The 21,481-nt window shown below is 40.9% G+C and overlaps 1 protein-coding gene across 3 annotated transcripts in view; it reads right to left on the reverse strand.

The window, feature by feature from the left end:
* Positions 1-476: 476 nt before the first annotated feature.
* LOC131561595 (VPS10 domain-containing receptor SorCS1) overlaps positions 477-21,481 on the reverse strand; it is a 256,935-nt gene continuing 235,930 nt past the window's right edge. Inside the window, exons 21-28 of one of the 3 annotated variants that reach the window (XM_058810941.1) lie at positions 20,213-20,336; positions 19,122-19,234; positions 16,637-16,768; positions 7,315-7,414; positions 3,937-4,042; positions 3,612-3,772; positions 2,064-2,182; positions 477-779 (exon numbers count right to left, since the gene is read on the reverse strand). In XM_058810941.1, the coding sequence (XP_058666924.1) occupies positions 723-779; positions 2,064-2,182; positions 3,612-3,772; positions 3,937-4,042; positions 7,315-7,414; positions 16,637-16,768; positions 19,122-19,234; positions 20,213-20,336 (912 nt within the window). In that variant the 3' untranslated portion in view covers positions 477-722. The remainder of the gene's footprint in view (positions 780-2,063; positions 2,183-3,611; positions 3,773-3,936; positions 4,043-7,314; positions 7,415-16,636; positions 16,769-19,121; positions 19,235-20,212; positions 20,337-21,481) is intronic. The other 2 variants (XM_058810942.1, XM_058810943.1) reach the window with 2 other exon arrangements.

The raw sequence follows: 21,481 nt of genomic DNA on the forward strand, positions 1-21,481 counted from the left end.
GTTAGGAGAGAACATTGCCCTCCCATGGCACTGCCTTGGTGTGAGCAGGCTAAGGAAGCTCTTCAGGAAGGAGCCTGGCCTCGCATTGGCATCACCCACACTCACACTCAGCCTCCTCGCAGAGCGGGGCACGGGCAGCAGCTGCACCTAGAGGAACGAAGGGCAGAGTCCAAACAGAGAGATGAACCAGACTGACCAAGAATATTTTCAGTGCCTTAAAACTCCAGTGTGATTTTTGTGTGTCTGTGTGTCCTACGGAAGTCTGCTGGAGCGGTTACCCCTCCCGCAGCCCAAAGTGCTAAAGGAGCAGTTAAACCTAAAGCCAAGAACCCTAAACACTCCCTCCCACCTCCCACTGCCCCAGCCCTTCTCCCCACACATCCCAGCCCACCCCTCTCCCTAAAGAAGAGACCCCCCCCATGCATATTCTTGGCCTATATTGTTATGAATTTTCTACAAATTAGAGACAGATCAGAAAAAAGAGAGTGAAAGGGTGAGGGGAAGGGCCGCAGGGGTGAATAGTGGTACCAATTCCTCTCCCCCCACCCCCCACTAAAATTGAACACCTGTACAATGCAGTTCCACTATGGTCTCAGTATAATGTCCACATGCACAGGCTTAAAGCTAAAAACCCTTTGTCATCTGAAGAATTAAAAAGTCCAAATGCAGTGAGATCTCCTCATTTTTTTAGATACAGATGTTGGTGTCCTCAATTCAACCATTTACATAGGTAGGGATTTCTTTTGTGCTCTGGGACTCAGCAGTTGTGGAAATACTTCCTGTGGCAAAGAACAAAATAAAAGTCAGTAAATAACATGCATATTTAGTCAAGGAAGGCGCTTGCAGGTATCACCTTGATTGCCTTTGGGATTCAGCTATTCCAGACTGACACATTCTTTCCAGAAATATTTTCTTGTCATTCAAACACTGAAGATGATGTCCTGTTCTTTTGCTAATGAAGATGATTCACCCACGGTAGAGGGAAAAGCAGGAGCAGAGGGGTGGAGGGAAGGAGGGGTGGAGGTCCTCAGAGGAAATGTGTAACTCATTTGCAATGAAAAGGTGTTGGAGATTTCATAAATAACCTTAACCTTTGCATTTGCAAAAGAAGTGCCTAAACCACACTCATCCAGAAAACAGGAAAGTGAGGTTTTGTTGCCAGAGTTTGGAGAGAAAATTAAATGATGCAGGGACATTAATTCTGATTCCTCCAAGGCAGGATCCCTGAATGTTAGTCAAAGGTGATGAAAAAAAAAATGGCTTCTGAACAAGCATACAAAAGAGAAACACCCAATTACAGTCTTGCTTTGTTTTCCCAAAAGAAAGAAAACTCATTAGAAAAGAAATTGCTGATTTCCAGAAACAGATGAGGTGGTTGTATAGGAGAGTACCTTTGCACTTTCTATTCTGTTCACATCTAGGTCCAGACCTCCTCATTTTGTCAATGAGCTCTGATTCAGTTTTCTTATTCATCTCACTGACAGGATGGAAAAACACTCTTTGGAAGTTTGTTGGACTGATTCCTTTTGATACATAATTGAGTCTGTGTATCTCACACATTTAACTGATCGTGCAGTCACAGGTGCAAACCAAGGAGTTGTAAAGGGCCAATTTCTGGTGTAATGCAGTGTTCAGTAGCACAGCGGAAAAATATATAAAATTCTGTCTGTTATAGAAAGACAGAAATGCTATAGATGCACCAAATGAAAACTTCCCCCTAAAATTTACTTTTCATTTCTCTTATCCTGGAGCCTTGTAGGGTTTAAGTTTCCATCACCAGCAAGAGCAGTTTTGAAGGTACCTTGCACAAAGCTAGCAGTGACAGACCCTTGCCATTCCAGTCTGAAACTGCAGTTTGCACCTGTGAAAACATGAATTCACCACTGCATTCTTTTAGAAAGGGGAAGCTCAAAGCCCAAAGCTCACCCAATTTCCTGACTTGAAACTGGGTGTTTCTCTCTTAGCATCTTAGAGCAATTTTGCCTTGGAGGTTTCTAGTGGTGAAAAAACAACAAGAACAAGAAAACCAAACATAAAAAAAATTGTTAAAGTTTAGGACCCACCGCTCTGGGTCTTGGCTTGAAATCTCTTGGTGATCCACAGGCTTTTTGGAAGTCCTCTGTCCAGACTACCTTGGTTGCATTTCCTTTCCTTGGGCTCTGGACTGTGGCCTGAGGTTGCTCTGTATAGGGAATATCACATGGGAAGGTTTGTCTCCTCACTCCATCCTGTGTTCTGCTAAGCAGGGCTGTCCAGGTTCTGCTGATGAACAGCTTAAAAGCTTTTAATAGCTAAAACAATCTCCCTAATGAACAGGTTAGGAGAGATCAGCATTGACTGCAGTGGAGCTTCCAGCTTAGATATCAGTTTCATCAGAGCCTTTCTCCTGTTTCCTCCCAGGTTATTTCACAGGCTGCAATTTTAGCACATCACACTCTCCCTTTAATTGTCCTTTTCCTTGTTCCCTCTTTGCAACAGCCATGACTGCAAGGCTGCTTTAGCAAACACTCCAGCAGATTTTAGGAACATCCTCAGGTGAGATCTAAGGTTTGTTTAGGCTAATGAAACTGTGCAAATAAGGAATCTCAGCTGCAAGTGTGCTTCACTCCTGCCTAAGCTGCAGAATCACAAAACAGTTGGGGTTGGAAGGGACCTCTGGAGAACATCTAGTCCAACACCCTGCTAAAACAATTTCACCTAGCGCAGGTTGCACAGGATCATATACAGGAGAGTTCTGAATATCTCCAGAGAAGGACAGTCCACAACATCCCTGGGCAGCCTTTTCTCTTTAATTCCTCTAAAATAGGTGCATGTCCTTATTTGCAGGGTACCTCCAGTCTGGACCTGCAGAATTGTCACCTTATGAATGAAGCTGAGCATTGCCTAAGCAGTCCTGGCTTTAGCAGAACATCTCTCCAGACTGAAACCTGCCTGTTCTGTCCCAGTACTTCTGCTGTAGCCAGGGTAACAGAAAACAGACTGATCCTAGAATGTACTGCCCAAATCTATTCACTTTAGGTCCTAAAAAGCCCTGCTTTTGGAAATAATCAAACACACAGGCCTGTGGGAGAAGTCAGCCTGAGGATAAACCCAGCTGTCCAATACTGAGATCCCAGGTTTTACTCAGTTTATTTGGGAATCAGCCAGACTAACATTGCTGCTGGCAACAAGGTCTGGCACAGTACAAAGATCCCAGCAGTCAAAACATCAGCAGATATTTAGCTTTTAGATATTACTTACCGAATCACCTGCTCACCTCCATGCTCCAGGTGAGCTTCATCAGTTCTTCTGGCTATGGGGCTTAGCCCCACAACTATATCAGCCCCAGCAAAATAAATTACATTGCCAGCAGTATTTTTTTGAGAAGGGGAGGGGATCTACGTAGAGCAACTAGGAGAGAGAAAAAGCCTGAAGTTGTTCCCCTCCCTTTCATCACATGGCAGTGAGGGAGAGGGAAGAGTTAGAAGGTTTCCTGTAGCAAAACTAATGTTGCAGCAGAAGAGAATGGGAGGAGGATTGTGCAGGAATATGGGAAGAGGGGAGGCTGAGAAAAAGGTTAGCCAATTATAAGTCGGAGTCTGACCAGCTGCAGGATGCTGCAAGTTATTTACCTATGGGGTGGACTTCCAACTTCTCATCTACTAGTTGCTCAGGGCTCATCAGCTCCCTTTGAGGGACATTAGGTATGCTTTCCCTCTGACTGACTGGACTGACCATCTCTTGATCTTTTTCATTCTGCATCTGTGCATATATATTAAGGCCAGGAATCTTCCTAAAACATTAACAGAAACCATCATTGTGTGGTACTCTGGCAGATGATGTAGTATCAGCTTTTACAAACCAAAAAACAACTCTCTCAGGAAAAGAAAACCCAGCAAACAAACCCCAAACACCTCAGTGAAAGGCAGCAAGGGAGTGGCTCAGGGAAGGTCATACCTTTTGAACTTGTAGATGATGAACACAGCTAGTCCCACGAAAACAACAGAGAGGAGCATCAGCATGGCTGAGCCACTGTGACTGGGAGTGAGGTCCACCAGGGGAGCTGCAAGAGAGGAGAAGGTTAGAGCCACCCCAGCCTGAAGTGAAAGCTGCTCCCTCCAGAAATACAGTTCATTCTCCCCTCTTACTGCACTTGTAGCAGGTCTGCACATCTCCTGGGCTTCTCTCCCTTTTTAATCCACCTGGGAGGAAACCCAAGTTCAGATCACCTGTGGTGCTCAACATACCCCTTGATGTGAAGTTCCACAGCTTTCCCTTTAGAGGACTTTCTTTCAGATTAAAGAAAAAAACCCAGAACACATCAAAACCAATCTTAATTAAAGAGCCTCTTTGTATTTCTCCTCAGAATTTTGCTTACCATCTTGCCACAACCCCTCCCAAAACAAGGCCACCCAACCCATCCAGAAACATGGATTTCCCAGAAATACAAAGTGAATGGTATTAAACAGACCTTCTATCACTTTCACACACATACACAGGACGGCAGTGAGCCTCCAAGCAGTTTCACATGGAGGAGCAGAGGAGTCAGTTGCTCCTGCAGACAGACACAGGGCTCCAGCTGTGCCCCAACAAGGAGCAAACACATCCACACACAGAACATGGCCTAGGTAGTGCCCTCCTCTGCAAGGCAGGCAAACTCAGCTTCAACTGCTGCCAAACACATCCTCCCCCTCTTGCACCTCTTCACATGCACTGAACAGACCCCTCCTAAACCTGAGCCAGAACACACAAGGAAACAGCCTCACACAAGCAAAGGCACACACATCACATGCACATGTATTTTCAGCTTCACATCCAGACTGATAAATCCAAAATTTACAAAGAGAAGTGAAAAATCTTCCTCTTCCCACATCTAGCAGAATCCAGAACGAAAGGATCCGTTATTATGAATTCCTCACACATCTCCACTCTGCTGTCCCCTCTCCATCTGTGTTTTGTGGGTCTCTGCAGCTCTGTGGGATGACAAAGTGGCTCTCCAGCCTATTCAGATTCAGCATCACTCAATGTTCCTCTCTAATGCTGCAGTGAGAGTCTAGTAATAAACAGCTATTTAACTGCTTTGTGAGGAATATTGGCATGTTTTCCTCTGCCTTAGAGTTGAAGTTGTTGTCTGTTGGGTTGGGGACATTGGTTTGTTTTCTTATCTCATGAGAAGAAGGAATGAACATGATGAATGAATCACAATCTGTTGTCTATAATTGCCATAAATTAATCCTTCCTCCAGTGTGGTCTGAACAAAGAAGAAAGAAGTCTGGAATGTGCTGAGGCCAACACTTTTCATTCTTCTGTGCTCCAGGGAATGCACTCACTCACACACAACACACACACAGACAGAGACTCATTTCTACAGGCTCTGCTTGAATGTCCACTCCAAGTTATTTTAGATACCTGCACTTTTGCTCCCTGCAGGTCCCCTGCTGCAGAAAATGCTGTGCATGGGCAGGCACACACAGAGGGGAACATAAATGTGCACCTAGGCAGGCATCGTAAATGTAGGTGTACACAGATATCTGTGTGTACCCTTCCAAAAACACATTGAGCTTTGTGGTTCAGCCAACTACAGCCCACAGCTACCAGAGTCCAACACTAAATCAGTGAAAAGGCCGGGAAAGAAGGGATAACATAGCCCAGAGCAGCACCTTTGGGAATGTGCATCTCCTGGGACTGTGTTTTCCAAGGGCTGCTTCTGGCATTGTGCTGTGTTCCAGGTTTCCCTGATTCATTTTATTTAATTTTTTATAAAAGCTTGGAGTTACAAAGGCCAGTTCTTCTTATTTTCTAACAACCAAAACAATAGGTTTCAACAGAAAAGTAGTCTCTCATGGCTCTGTGTCAAATTTTGAACTATTCACAAGTTTTGGTGTCATGAAATTGGGCCTTTTGCTTAGATGGAGAACATGACCTCTGCAGCTTGTTAAGGAGACATAATCCCTCAAAGACCTCATAGTGGATGTTCTCTGGGTTTTTAATACATAGTTTGGCCATCCAAGCTCATTTTACATTCTTTCTGAATCCTGTTTCTGCAAGAGACAAAATCCTACAGGGTTCATATAGGACACTGTGAGTCCAGTTACAGCAATCACTCACCAGTGGCTTTGAGAGAGTACAACAAAGCTTGCCTTACAGAAGAAAATAGTGTTTGCATCTGTTATGGACTAAAAGTACTCCTTCCTAGTGTCTGTGTGTAAATACAAATAAAAACATGCATTTTTGTAAAAATAATGAACAATTGAATGTAACTCCACTTTTGAAGCTGACATTATATGCTTTTGGTTCTAACTTGTCTAACAATAAGCATCTGGCCATCTGCTCCACAGCTAATGGAAAGCAGAAGCATATACCAATATTCTCAGGACAGATATTAGAAAGCTCTGCTTAGGAAAAATGAAATATTGAAAACCCCAGGCCTTTCTTTTGGGGGAATTTAATTGCAGTCACATTACACTCTTTCTTAATAGTCTCTCTTTTCTTACTGCTTACAAGGCAGCATATGGACTGACACCTGGTTGGGAAAATCCATTTATACCACAAAAAATTTTTGGGGAGGAGTTTGCTGGTACAAATGAACTGAGGGTTTAAGTTTGCAAGTTATCAAAAGAAGCTGATCCAAACTGATCAGAACTATCAGCAGTGCTTGGGGAAAATGAACTCCTAAGAGTGGGGATTGGTTTGTTCATCTCCTGTTAAGTAGGACCTGTGCTGTGAAATGGGGTTTTAGCATGCAGAATAGACAGTGGCATATGTAATTAAATATCAGGACTTTGGAGATTACTTATTTTGAAATAGGATCAGTTAAGTCTCAAACTGCCTGATCTTATTTTTATGCATATCTATATTGATTCTAGTCTTTCATACTGCTGAACAACTTTTGAGTAGTGTTTAGTTGCTTTGAATGTTTGTTTTGCTGACTCTAGAATATCTGAACATATCCAAGGCTAGCAGGTAACTTTTGCACTGTGGGACCCAGGCTGAAAATGCCATGGTGCTGCTTAGCTATTGAATATTTCAGAGATAACCAAGAAATACACACTTCTGCTGCTACTTATACCACGTTTCCAAAAAATCAGTAAATTCTTGCACCTAGGAAAACAAAAGGATTAGCTGTAAATGCAAAAGCCACTATATCTTTTTAGCATGATATAGAAAGGTGAGGTAGAGAAGACATTTTAATGTCTACTCATATACTGTGTTGTTATAGTGATATAAAGATAAGAAATGTTTAAAATACAGCTGATGGCACACTACTAGAATTGATGTATTGCTGGCTGTGCTACAGAGCAACACAGAAGGCACACACAGAGAAAGGATACTCACCTGCTGTTAAATGGGCAGCATGGACAAGGATTCGAACTCCTGGCTTCAGCTCAAAATGGACCAGGTTTTGGTTCAGTTTCTGGATCAGTATTTCTGAAATCTGGGAAGGAAAAAAGACAATAAACAAATAAACAAACAAACAAAGGCATTTGCTAATTTGTTTCTGCTGGCAAAGCACAGATTTTGCAGGCTTTCTGAGCACAGATTGCTATCACCTCACAATGAAGGATTTTGGACAGAGTGGTTTGTGTATGGTCAGCACTGACTGAGCAGCAAGGTGTCCAGTCACACCTCTGTGAGAACAGCCCAGCTGCAAAAGGGAATGGGCCCCAAAGGAACATTCTACCCTCATGTGAAAGTGGCCACAGGACCAGCATCACATCAGTGAACTCATTCACTGTTTCAAGGGAAAATGAACTTTTCCGTTGTTAATGAACACTTGCTCCTAATAAATAACTTCTTGCTTTTTGAATGGCCAGTTCCATGCTCTTAGAGGATGTTCATAACATGGGATACACCTGAATAAAAATTAATGGTTTAGATCCTTGCCACAGCTTGCAGTTAATTTTCAAGTTCTAAAAGCAAATTTCATTTCATTCAGCTCTGAGATTTAAGACAGCTGCTCCCTAATCCTTAAATATGTACCAGAACCAGCTTGAATGTGGAACTGTTTACTGACTACAAAATGTGGCTTAAACAAAATGCATGTTCCATTTCTTCTTCTGGGTTGCATTCATAACCCACTCTCTTTCATGGGGGAGATATTCAACAGAGCTTTCAGATCACCAGATTATCTTTCCATAACTGGTGCCATCAACAGAGCCCTAGCAGAAATGAAGCAGATTATTCCTCCTTTAAGGACACAACAGAAAAGATGAGCATTTGCTGAGATAAGACCCCATGAAATCTGTATTTGTACAGTAAAGGAGCCAAACTGTGGTCCAATCTGTTGGCAAACATGCCTTTTTTTAACTCAGTTTGTCCCAATATGCACAGATCCACTTTTTCCACAACACACTTCATTACATGCAAGAAGTCTCAGGCATGTTGCCATTAAAAACATAAAATCCAGATAGATTAATCAGGGAATGGAAGCCTACAGACATGGTGTTGACAGTTTGTTGTGTGTCTTTTGTATGTTCATTTGCTTGACGTTTCATGTATTTCACATTTTCTTACAGCAGAGATCAATTTTCCAATTGAACAGTCACAGTTCTCCAGGTTGGCTTATTAGGGAAAGGTGGTTGGAAAACTGGAAACACAACATCCCCCATAACCCATAATAAGCAGTTGATGAGAATGTGTTTTTATAACCATACCAGGATCAAGTGGAATCATATTCTAGTGCTCACCACTTAATTCAATTTGTTTTAAATAAATCCTTATTCCTTCTTGAAGATTAATGAAAAATTGTCAGAAAAAGAATATTCCAATAATTTTTACACCATCTTTTTCATGTTCTTCATTTTTGCCTGGTTGAGCTATTTCAGTAAATTCTACCCAGATATGATTAGATGTTCCTTGGCTATCATTCATCACAGTATGAGATTTATATGCTTCTTTTATTTTTTTAACATTCTTAATGGTTCTTTCAATACTCTTGGCTCGTACACTTCATTTCTGGCTGCTGATCACTTGAATATGTGCCTTTGGTCCAATATCAATTTGGCAATAACTCTTACAGGCATTTATTTATATTTTTAAATATATCTCTTTAAAGTTACAATTTATTTCATGGGTGCCAGAATGAGCAATAAATATATTTCTTCCAATAGCAAGAAAACAATACCACCTGCATTCAAAGAGCCATCTGTTGAGCTCAGAGCAGCAGGGATGGTGACACAAAGATGTGCAGTACATGAAGAATGCCTGGGAAGCAAATTATAGCCCTCTTTAAGGATTTGAGCATATTAATAACCAAGATTGGCAACTATAAAAAGTTTTTCATCTCTAAAACTAGAGCAACAGATGCAGATTGATATGGTGTAAGCCAGGTACCTTAATGGCTCATGGAACTAATGGGGAAAGTATCATCCTGGCTGTATCCAGTCCTACATAAAACCTAACAGCTCTCCTCCATAACCCTGCAGGAATTTTCCTTTCTGCTCTGAGATCCTGATGCTGCTGGGGCAGCTGAGCCTCTGGGAGGAAAAAAAAAAGGCAAATACAAGTCATTAAACTAAAGAAAGGAGACAACCACATTGTGTGTCATTCCTCTTCAACACATTGTGATACCTGCACAAAATGGCAGGGAAAGAGCAGAGGTAAAAACCATACATGATGCCTTATATACAGCAGAGGCGTACTGTGAAATGTAACTGAGTCTGCAGCTAGCAAATGTGCGTGGCACTGGAGAATGGCTTCCTCAAGGATTTGGGCAAAAAATGGAAGAATGGCAGAATCTGGAGACAGTCAGCATGAGAAAGTACAAGAGATTTGGTTGGGCACTGGTGACTTTAGGGGCAGTGAGATCTCCCCTGGCCTCCCTTAAGGCTCCTGGGGCACTGAGCGAAGAGGCAAAACTGCAGCTGAGAGGTGCTATGGCTGATGTGTGAGAGAAAAATCAACAGGTATTCCTCTGTGGAGGGCCAAGGGAAAGGAAAAACAGGAAGGGTAAAGCAGTAAGGAAAAGGAAGAAAGACAGAAAGAAAGAGTCACAGCTGAAGTTTATTATTACTGTATTGCTTTCTTACTTGATTATGAATGAGGACTTCACTGTATAACACCCTGTACAAATTCATCTCAGACTAAAATAATTTTTGCCTGAGACCATCAGTGTCTCAGCAGAGGCTTGAAACAGCAGTAACTGTTCCAGGACTACACACAAAGTGTCAAAACTGGCAGCAACACTGTTCATTCTGTGCAGAGTATAAAGCATATTTCCTCGGCATGATTAATTACATGTTCTCCCAGTGGCTTTTTGTGTACAGATTTTTTTTTTCTTTGCCTTGGTCTTTATGGAATCTGAACAAGTGAAAAAAGTGAGTAACAGCCTAAGATCTTCAAAATTTCCAGGAATTCTAGCGAGAATCAGACATCAGTCTTCCTCAGGCAGCTCTGGAGATTCCTGACACACACATCTGAGGGAAGAACAGATGCTTTCAGATGTGTTTTTAAAATGTTTGCTTGTTTGGTACAATATTTTCATTTTTCTTTATGTAGAAAATAAGATTCTCTTCAAAACAGACATACAGAGTGAAAATGCATTTCTGTACTCCTAAAAATGATCTGAAATAGAAACCATACATAATGGCCTAAAAAAAGGCAGTATTTGAGGTCAGTGAGCAGCTTGCATAAACCTCAAGGGCCAAATTTTACACTGGGATTGGACACTGCCCTTCAAAGCTGGACCTGGCAATGTTTGTGGTCCTCACATGGTCCCAAGGGTGCACTGAGAGGTCAGTCAGGACATTTGCTTTGAGATTGCAGAACAGACTCCTCTGCCTTCAAGCCTATTTCTAGCTCAGTTATCAGACTTTAATCTAGGAATGGTTCTGACTTGTTTGCAGTATTAATACAGTGTCTCTGAATTAAATTTCCACATAAAGACTGATCTCAGTTGTTGAGGTAATAAAAAGGTTTCAATGGTGAACATTTTGGGGTTTGTGCTTCCCTTTATTTCTGCACTCAAAGAGATACCATGGATGCATTTTGGTTTAAAAAGCAGAAAAGGAAAGATCAAAGTACTTTGACCTGTTTCAAAAATAGCAATGCAACTCCAGTTGAACAGCCAGATCTTCATCAGGGGAACAGGTTGGCCTCAGGCCTCCCCCTCTTCATCTCTCCCTCTCGGAGATGCAACTAACTTAGCTGAAGACAAAACTTCTTAGAATAGCAACCTCTTAATTTATAGTCTTCAAGAGTCTCTCTTGTGAAAATAATTAGCTTTCAAAATTAGTTTTGGTCCTTAACTGAGCCTCATTGACTTTATCTGCTTCATTTGCAGAATTAAGCATGATGTGCAAAAATAATTCAGTAATAGGAACTATTCTTCATGTATCATTTTTCATCAAAGGACACATAATGAATAATAATAACAGACAATTTGTGAATGAAAAAAAAAAAGATATTCCAATTTAAAAATGGAACAAAACAAAAATTAATTTGGCTGCTCTTAGCATTTTGTCAGATTTAGGACTCTGAAAGAACTATGTGAACCAAGAAGCAGAATTATCACTGAGAAGGGCATTTTCCCATACCTTTATTGACTTTTGAAACCCCTGGTGTACATTATTTTAGACTAATTGAATGTGATTCAACTGTGCCAGTATGCACTAGCTAAGAATCTTGATAATTTTATAGATACTGTGTAAAGATCCTCAACTAATGAGTGCTACACATCTATTCAATTCATTGAGCAAATCAATAAACAACTAAGGAAAGAATTAGGCACATTGATTTAGTAGGAAGAAACCTGAACCAACATCGGGAAAGTGAAGTGGGAGTCAGGGCCAATGTGGATTACTTTAAACTGTGCCACTTGCCCTGGATAACCTTGGACACTTCACATGGGGCCTCTAAAGCTTGCTTGCCTTAGCACTGAAAAGAGCACAGGCACTGACTTCCTGGCTCCAGCAGGAATTTCTGCACATCTTTAATGGAAGATGATAAATTCAAGCTGCTGGGAGTATCCAGGGACACTGTGAAAGCAGATATTCCTGTGGTTACTCTGGAACAAGAATGGAACAGCAGATATGAAGCCAGAGACCTGGACATAAAAGCCAGGATCCACTTTTGATGAACAAAGGCAACCAGAAACAGCCTTGAGAATCAAGGGCTGCTCTGTACTCTGAGCAAAAGATGAGGGAGAGGGGGCTGGTAGTCACGTGGCAGGAGTTAACTCAAAGGTATTAAGAGATTTACACAGCCTCTCCTACAGCACACAAAAAAGCTGGCTGAAGAAAAAAAGCCCCTGGTACAAGGTCTTTTGGTTCACATTATTCCATCCTCTCCTCATCTGCCTTTACTTCTTAATACTGGTCCAATCTCCCCTAAGTATCAGTGGAAGACGTGATCTTCATTTAAAGGCACAGATGTTGAAAAAAATCTCTCCTAGTAAACATTAGATGATTTACCCCATATATCAACGTCTTCCTGGAATTTAATTTCCAGGACTAATTGGCACAGTTTTCTGTAAAATTTGAAGGCGCTCACTGTCATGATCTTGTTGCTAAAAGTATTTTGGTGATGGGAACACCTGAAATACATTAGAGGAAAGAAAAGTACTGAAAGCAAGTACACTGAAACACTAAAGCTTAGGAGGGTGGGCAAAAGAAAACCCCAAATTCTAAAATAAGATAGAAGCTCCATCAGCTGCAAAGAAGCAGATGCAAAACTAAATCTGCTTTACGGAAAGAATCCCAAGAGGTATATCCTTACAGCCTTCCTGAATGCCACTCTCAATGTTTTAAATTCACAAGAGGTATTTAATCTCTGCAGTTCATCACTGTCCATTTGATAATCAGTCACCCATGTCACTTCCCATCTCTTTGGCTGGATACAGATATTGGCCACAGCTGCAACATGTTGAGTACAGCTGGCTACCAACCAGCTGATGTTACCATTTGCCAAAGTCTCCATCGTGCTATATTGCTGAGAGCTCTTCTCAGAGGAAAGATTAATGGCCTCAAATGTCATTAACTATTTGCTCCTAGCCCTGTTTTGCATCCTTTTACAGTAATTTTGCATAGGTCAGTGAAAAGCACCCAAATGGAGAAGTAAAGGGAAATTCAGGATAACACTGAAACCTTTTCTTGATAGGAAAACATCACTTCAGAATTATCATGTACCTTCTGCTTACATTTCATTTTACTAAAATAAAATGCATTTGTTGTTTGAGAAAAAGCCCCCACTAGGAAACAACATGGAAAGAAGATAATTTGTGAAATGCATAAATAAAAGGTAACTCCTTAGAATCCTTCTACTGAGTAAAACCATACACTGAAATAAAGAGTAATCGTAACTGCCCTCCACTGAATTTTGATTACAATATTTTCCTACTGAAAATTCATTTTGAACTGTATTTGTGCTACAAATAACTCAATTCATTGAAATATTATTAGAGATTTGTCCTTCACTGAAGAAATTTGTGTTTATTTCAGATTTAGCAGATCTGAATTTTGTAATCATCAAATTCACCAAGCCCATCCATGAAGATGGTGTGACACCTGCATTCCAGCCCAAGTGGCAATTCTGGGTGGCTGTTTTTGCAAGATTTGTGATATTTCAGTGTTGTTGCAGTCATAGCATGCAAATCAAAGACCAGTGTTTGACAACTGCCAATTATTTCTACATTTTTAAGCAGGGTGGTAGTCTGCCCTCATCTACTGTTAAGTGAAGCAGAGCAATCAAATGACCCAATTAAAAAAGAAAAAGAGGGGGGAGAAAAAAGGAAACAACATTCCTGTCATAACTACAAGATTTTGCAAATGTGTTTTGGGATTCTGCAGGATGAAAAGGCTTTTTGATTTTTAGGAAATTGTGAAGAATGACTTTGCACAGGAAGTGGAGTGGATCAAGCACTTTTTTGTATTTATGTATTTGGTGGAGTTGTCCTATGGTGCACATTGAGAAACTTCCCCAGACTCACATGCAGCAGTTTTTTTTGGCTGTCAACAGCAGTCAAACTTTTTTAAGGTACTTTAGTCTCCAATGGAAAATATTAGGAATGCAAAGTTCACATTTCTAAATGCAAACAGATATGACAATAATTGATTCTATGTATACATAAAAAAATAATATGGGACAATTGTATGAAAGTGATGCATCAAGTGAGGAAGAAAATTATATTTACCATCTAACCACAGTCTCAAAGACAGATGAGACATAAATGCACTGCCCTCATGGAAAACTGCATGGAAATGCACATTTGTCAAGTGAGACACTACTGCAGTCCCACTACTACTGCCCTACTTTGTTCAGACTCATAAAACATGAGTGGCACAAAGGAGTGTTATTGACTTTGATAAATGGGAAACCAAGACCTAGACTGTCAAGGCATAGTGGACATCTAAGTGCCTCTGAAATTAATGGGAATTATGTACCTAGAGACAAGTGGCTGGACAGAGGGACCTAAAAGTATGTTTACAAAGCCAAGTAAGTATGTATTAGATAAAAACAGAACAGCTTAATCCACATCAAGGGGAAACAGCAAAATGTGAGCCTCCCATGGTTATTAAATATGAATGAGATTTACTGGTAAATGTGAATGTCCATGAAACCACATACACCCCTCATGGTTACCCATGGCAGAGCAGTGGTCTAGCTCAGGTGATGAAGAAAGGAACCTCTGTAATGAAGTGCTTCCTTAAGGAACCTTTTTCCATTGCAGTACTTGTGCAAACTATTCCCATTTTATTCCCTGCACACTTGGAAGTTTCTCTTCTAAATTAGAAAACATAATTCAGAACTGTGACTCCTTTGGGTCTGCACCTGCAAACTGGCAAGCTCACATACGTGCCTTTGAATAGCTTATTCCTTGCCCATGACTACAAAACAGACTTCTATTCCTACCAGAAAAGAGCAAATGCATTAGAAGTACCTCAGAAGCAACTTAAGCTTCTTAAGCTGCAGCCATCAAAAACATCTGCTCCCAATACTCATCCCAGCAACTTCAAGCACAGGGAGAGGCTGTGGACTGAGCTCTGAGACACTTTGGGCAAGGCATAGAGAAGGATCACAGGCAAAACAGATGACAAAACAGGAGCAGTATCAGAATATGCTTCAGAGCAGAGGGCAGAGACTCCCTTTGTGGCCCTTGGGCAGTTCTCACAGAAAACCCCACCTTTTTCTACTAGAGTTACTAGGGAGAGGAATGCAGCACCCACAGACCAGAAAGAAAACCATTCTGACCATCCTGGGTTTTTTCAAAGACAAGAGCTGGCTGCAAATGGCAAATAGCTTCTTTCTCCTCCAAAGGTTACCATTTGGACCCTGCAGGATGCCAGAGATGTTGATGGAGTTACACTGAAAATGACATTTCTTCCTGTCCATAAAAAGGGCCATGAGAGCACTGCCAGGGCTTCTTTTCTCCACAGTCACAAAGACTCTGTTTTTACAAGACAGAATAAGAGAGGCATAAAAAGAGGGAGAAAGAGAAGCTGCTGAGTGCCCAAAGGGAGCTGGGTCAGATGTAAATTTGAAAGTTTATGGACTGGCTTCCTTGACTCCTCACTTATGAAGGAAGTGAGGAGAAGGGGAAATGAAGGAGAAAAGGAAGAAAAGATTTTGCAGAGCAGTAAATCTCCATTATTTTTTGTTTATTACATGGGTGGTGAAAATTTAAGAATGTCATTTGTCAAAAGAAGGGATGACAGCTAGAAATGCTGAGCAAGGGAAAGCTTCAGAATAGGAGGGACCTGGAGGAGTGAGGCTCACAGCTAAGTTAACATGGCTTGAGCCATGGGCATGGAGTATGGAAGACAGAACTACAGTGGAACTTCTCTCAGGGTCAAAGTTATCTTTGCCCCTGGAATCTGAGCTAATAAGCTGAGAGACAGCAAAGGAGCTATGGAACAAGAGAACACAGTTCAGTGGTGCACATGGCAGTGTTAGGTTATCAATTGAACTCGATGGCATTAGAGATGTTTTCCAACCTTAACAACTCTATAATTCTATGTCATTTCAGGATTTTTGCTCAGTACAGTGTTTTATCTTTTAATTACAATCCTGCTAGGCCAATCTGGTTGGCAGGACCTTTTGGGCCTGCAGAGAGACAGAATCCTTCAGTCATCATAGCCTATTTCAGCTGTTCACTGAGAAAACAATCCACAGTGGCTCAGCCCCACTTCCAGCACTATGAAGAAGGCAGGCAGATTGTCCAATCCCATCCCTGTGCCTTAAACTAATGAACTGCCCAGGTTTACCACCCAGCTCTGTCCTCCAATGCTTTCTGAACTCTTGACAGTGTCATAAACTCTGTTCCACAGTTCATGTTGGCAGGAGCCTTCCCCTAAATCCTTCCTTCTTTCTTCCTGCTTCCATGTAGTAAACAGGACTTCTAAGAGAACACAAATGGGCATCTAAACTCCTAAAGACAGCTCCAAAACCTGTTTCCAATGCTGGAGAAAAAAACAAACAAACAAACAAAAAACCCGTCCAAAACAACCAACCAACCCCTCCAAAAAAACCAGAAACATAAAAAAAACCCCTAAAGAGGATGTAATGTGTAACATGTACCCCAGTGAATCAGCTGCATTCCTACCATAATTGTCAGTTTTAACCATACACAAATCCCATATAGAGACAGAGATATATATCTCATTTATACACACAGACACAGAAATGCATAAACACACACTTCTCCAAGTAATGGACACGATACCTGCTCTAGGTTTGCTGCTGTTCTTTTTTTTTCGCCTGTGGCATCTTGATATGGTAAAATGAAGAGTTCAGCAGACGTGGGCAGGCCAGGGAGCACTGCAACCAGAACGTGCTTGCTGGAAATACCTGTAGCCTGATACAGAGAAATAATGGAGACAGCAGCAGTGTGGATGGCACTGAATGCTGAGAGCCTCTTCATTAAAGCACCACAGTACTTTCACCACGTATGGTGCATCTCGTACATCTTGTTGGCTGAAATTTTTAAGTTAGGACTTTAATATCCCTAATTTTGACACATTAGAAAAAATTCATAAAAAAGTACCCTAAAGGTATTACTACCAGGGTCATCTCCAATCTCATGTTTCAGCTGATGCTACACAATCGGATTGCTGAGTTATTATCCAGAAAAGAATCTACTTTGGCCCTTGGGAAGTTTTGTTAGCCAAAGAAAGGAGAAACATAATTTGGTGAATCTTCCTCCATTGCCCTTCTGTTGTGAATTATCCACCAAAGGCACTTAAATCTCAAGGTTTTGATTTAACCTGAAGTTTTCAAGTGCTGAATTTAGTCAGTCACTTTTAAAGTGGTGGAAAAAAAGTGCCTTCAGATGCAAGGACAGATCACAGAGGCACCACAGAGACTCCCCGGCAGTAAGGACTTGGAAACCTCTCAGACATTAACTGGACCTAAATCTCAGGAATTCTTCTCCATGGTACTCCTGGAGCAAAGACATGGAGGAGTTGCTCATTGGAGGAAATAGTGGATGCAGGACAAAGGATCAGCAAAACTGATCATAAATCACCATTTTCTGAGTCTGTCCTGTGGATAACCTGAGTGTGACTGCTGACAGTCTGGGGAAAACCCTGTGGCGTCCCCTCCAGCACACACCAAGGAAAAGCATCTGTCTTTGCCCCCTTTTTTTTATTTTGCTTTGTTTTGTAAAGTGGATTTAGGAAAAACCCTTATAAATATAGAAAGGTTTCTTACATTCTTTACAAGTATTCTGTGAAGCCAGGGCTTACATTATTTGTGGTTGCCTAACAGGTTGCTTTAAGGTGTCAAAAAAGACACAGTATTGCCTTCATTTTCAGAGGCTGGGAACAATTTTTTTTTTTTTCAGAAGTGGGAGACAGTAATCAGAAAATCAATGATGCAAGCAAATAATTATGATAAAAACAAGAAATAGGATATTTTATGATAATATGAAATTATCCCTACTCAGAGTGAAGATCAGATTTTAGTACAGAACTATAATTTTGTAGGCAGAATTTTATCCTGGTCGGATAGCATTCTGTAATAAGAATATAATACTTTAATAAAAGTTCATAAAAATTCTATAGCCCAGCTATAATTTCCTATTGAATTATTTAGTTATTTGACTCATTTTTATACCTTTTACTTAATTGCTGTAGAAATCTACTGGGTTTATCTTTAATTTTTACAGGAACTTCTCACAAAGGCTTGTTTAAGGTGAATCATCTAGCTATATAAAGATGGATAATTAGCTATCAATTTTTATTTTTTCAATCAAATAACAAAAAGACTCTGTGTTTTCACTGCTCTGCTTTTGGAATGTAGCCTTGGTACTGTGGTTTTACAATTCTTCTTTTTTTATGGTTTGGTTTTGCTTTATTGAGCTGTTTTATATTCTGAAAATTCATCCTGAAGACAAATGAATCCTTGAATACTTGATACAGACATAAATATGTCAGAAGATAAAGCTCCAGAAAAATGCTCTTTTTTTCCCTTTCTTAATGTCTTTTAACAAAATTTCAGAAAAAAATCTCAGAAACAATCCAGACAGTTTTGTGCACCTGATTAGTACAGTTTTTGTAGAGTTTTTGCACAGATGACGCCACAAATAACACTTAAGCTTGCTACTAGCATCAACAAGCTTTCTGTCCTTTCAAAATCTGAGATTTTTTATTAAAAAAAAAAAGCCAGAAACACTATTTCAAACAATTCCTTGCACTATTTTTCTACTGAGCTGAGAAACCCCAGCTATCTCTTCTAACTCCTCTTACATCCTCAATTTCAAATGCAAATCTTCAGCTAGACTGGAATATTTTTGTGACATTGTGTTCCACAGTTTAAGAAGGAACTTCAGAGAAAACCAGCATCTAATCCTGCCCTGTGAGACTCATGCTATATGAAGGACTTAAAGTACTTGCTGTGGTGTTCTTCTGTGTAGCAAAAATTGTTTAATTCTTGGTTTCACAAGTTTTCTACAGCATATTTGCAATTCCATTAGAACAGTGTTGCTTTACACTGAAAGCTAACTCTGGGCACCAGATTGTCACAGGATGGGATTATTTCATCTGTCTAGAATTTAGGATGTTGGCCTCAAACACTGTCAATTCTCCATTTCTGGGTGATGGAAACAAAGAGACATCTTAAGATAACAGCTAATCCAGACCTAATGAAGGGACAAATCAGGAACCATAGCCTGTTTTACCCTTGTAAAACAGGCTATGCACAGAGCTTACCTCCACCAGAGCTCTCTTGACTACTCTGCTGATGTCCCTTCTCCACTCTGGGATATCTGGGTTGTAGTCATCAAGGTTTGGAGAGAACGATAACCTCAGGGACTGAAATTTCTCTGCAGATACAATGGCAGAGTGGTGAGTACAGTCTGAAATGCCTTAGTGCCAAATGAAGGAGCAGAACCTTGTAAAACCTGGTGCAACTCATGTTTTGCTTAATCAATTTGCAGATGGTGCACAGACTGTGAGGAAATCCAGCAGTTCACCTGAGAGACTCAGTGAGAGATGTGGAGAATCTGGGAGATTCATCACTTGAGTGCCTTGGAAGGGAAAAAGTGATCAGTCCTCACTTGAGTAGATGAATAGCACTGCAAAGGGAGCTGTGTTGGGAATGTAAATTAAATGTTACCTTCAATTTGACTTCTGGAGCAGGCACACCCTGTGTAGGAAGCTGTGACTGGATTCTCACAGATGTGCCCAAACCTTAGAGATCTTAATTTGAAGGGAACAGGGATAAATATGGGGAGAGGACAAGCCTTGGAAAATGTACCTTATCTCTGTTGCTGTTAACAGAGCAGCCCACATTGATCACTATCAGCTAAAACTGGGATTCCCAGTGGGTTTTAGGCTCCATCTACACTCTATGGTATTTGTGTGCCCTAACTGCTTCTGACACATGAGAACAATGTCAAATCAGTGCAGATTTCTGTGCAGAGCTGCAGCACACAGCATTGATTCATCTTTCAAGCTGAGCAGCTTTTGTGTGAGTTAAGAGGCCTCTGCTGGCCAAGAAGGGGGAAAACCAGCTTACAAAATAAACTAACATTTTGACAATCATGTAGGATGATCAAAGAGTGATGGAGCACATGCAGAGGGCTCTGGGAAGGAGATCAATGTTCTGCAATCATGTCAGTCTGCACTAATGTCAATCAGTGGCCCTTAGAGATACTACACTGGACTGGTAACATTGGAATTCAATTTACAATCTCACTCAAAGCATTCTGGAATAAAGACCTCTTGTTGCTGCCAGCTATCCTGGCTCTCTAAATGTTGACTATGAGTATCCTGTGTGAAATAAAAGGGGAAGAACTCACCATACACTGCAATAGTCTTTGTGTCCTGAAGAATGGTGTTTCCTGCTGAGACCTGAACAGTGATGGTGTTCATCCCTTCCACAGAAAATGTGAATGTGATGCTCCCTTCCAACGTGATCAGTGGCTGCAAATACATCATAAAAGGAAAAAATCAGTTAATTTGGCTGGAAAGGAAAAGCAAGAACGAGTTTGGCTCTCTAACCTATTGGGATGGTTTGAGGAGTTAGTTCCAGACTGGAAATTTCAGACTCAGGAGGGGCCCTGTGACATGGCAGCTACTTTCCTAGGGAGGGCACACAAATCCCAGACAGGGATGCCCTCCTGAAGCTCAGAGTAAGGTACCTGTAATTTCCATAGGAGCTATATAAGATTCCAGTGCTTCCTTTCCACTTGGCATGTTGGTTATTCTGGATCCCATGTTAAAATGCCCACCTTTGCTCACTCCCCAGAGAGGCCCAGATCCTGCAACACTCACTGCTTAGGTCGCACCCTCCTTTCCTAAATCTACTCTAAGTGCTTTATTTAAGGTGACTCAAGAGGGTTGTCACAAAACCAGCCAAATTAAGATTTCACATTTGCTGTTCCATGTTATCCTTAGATAGAGACACGTTGTTTTTGTTAATTGCTGATGCCTGAGAGGACAGAGATCCTTTCAGCTGTGAACAAGTTCATCAATGAGTTGTGTCCTCCAGCAGACTCTGCCTTAACTTCTCTTTGCACTTGTTAATAAACTCTGGATGAGATCTTCAAAGCACCCGGTATTAAGTCAAACTGTTGCCATTGTAGTCTATAGTAAAACTCACACTTCAATGAGAACAGAATTAGACCAACCCTGATCACTTAGGAGCTTAGGAGATCAGAGAGAAGGTTAAAAGGTGACAATCACAGCCTGTAAGTACCTCTAGGGGGAGATGATTGCTGATAGAACAGAGAGTTCTTTAATCTACACAAAAAGGCATAACAAGATCCAACAGCTTGAATCCCAGACTAGATAAATTCAGACTACAAACACGGTGCATGAATTCAAAGCTCAGAATAATTAGCTGTGGGGAAATAGTTGAAGGAGATGGTCAGAAGGACAAGCAGTGCATTTTCCATCATCCGAGGAAAATTATTAATGCAAAACAACAACAACAACAACAACAACAACAAGAAGTCAGGTCCTGCCCTGGTCACACAAAGTTAAATAAATAGAAGGTACTGATCAAACTCTACAATCTGCATTATACAGAAGAGAACAATGTGTGATTATGAAGGTCCCTCTTGGCT

Source organism: Ammospiza caudacuta, chromosome 9, assembly GCF_027887145.1.
Source record: "Ammospiza caudacuta isolate bAmmCau1 chromosome 9, bAmmCau1.pri, whole genome shotgun sequence".
NCBI classification, from domain to species: Eukaryota; Metazoa; Chordata; class Aves; order Passeriformes; family Passerellidae; genus Ammospiza; species Ammospiza caudacuta.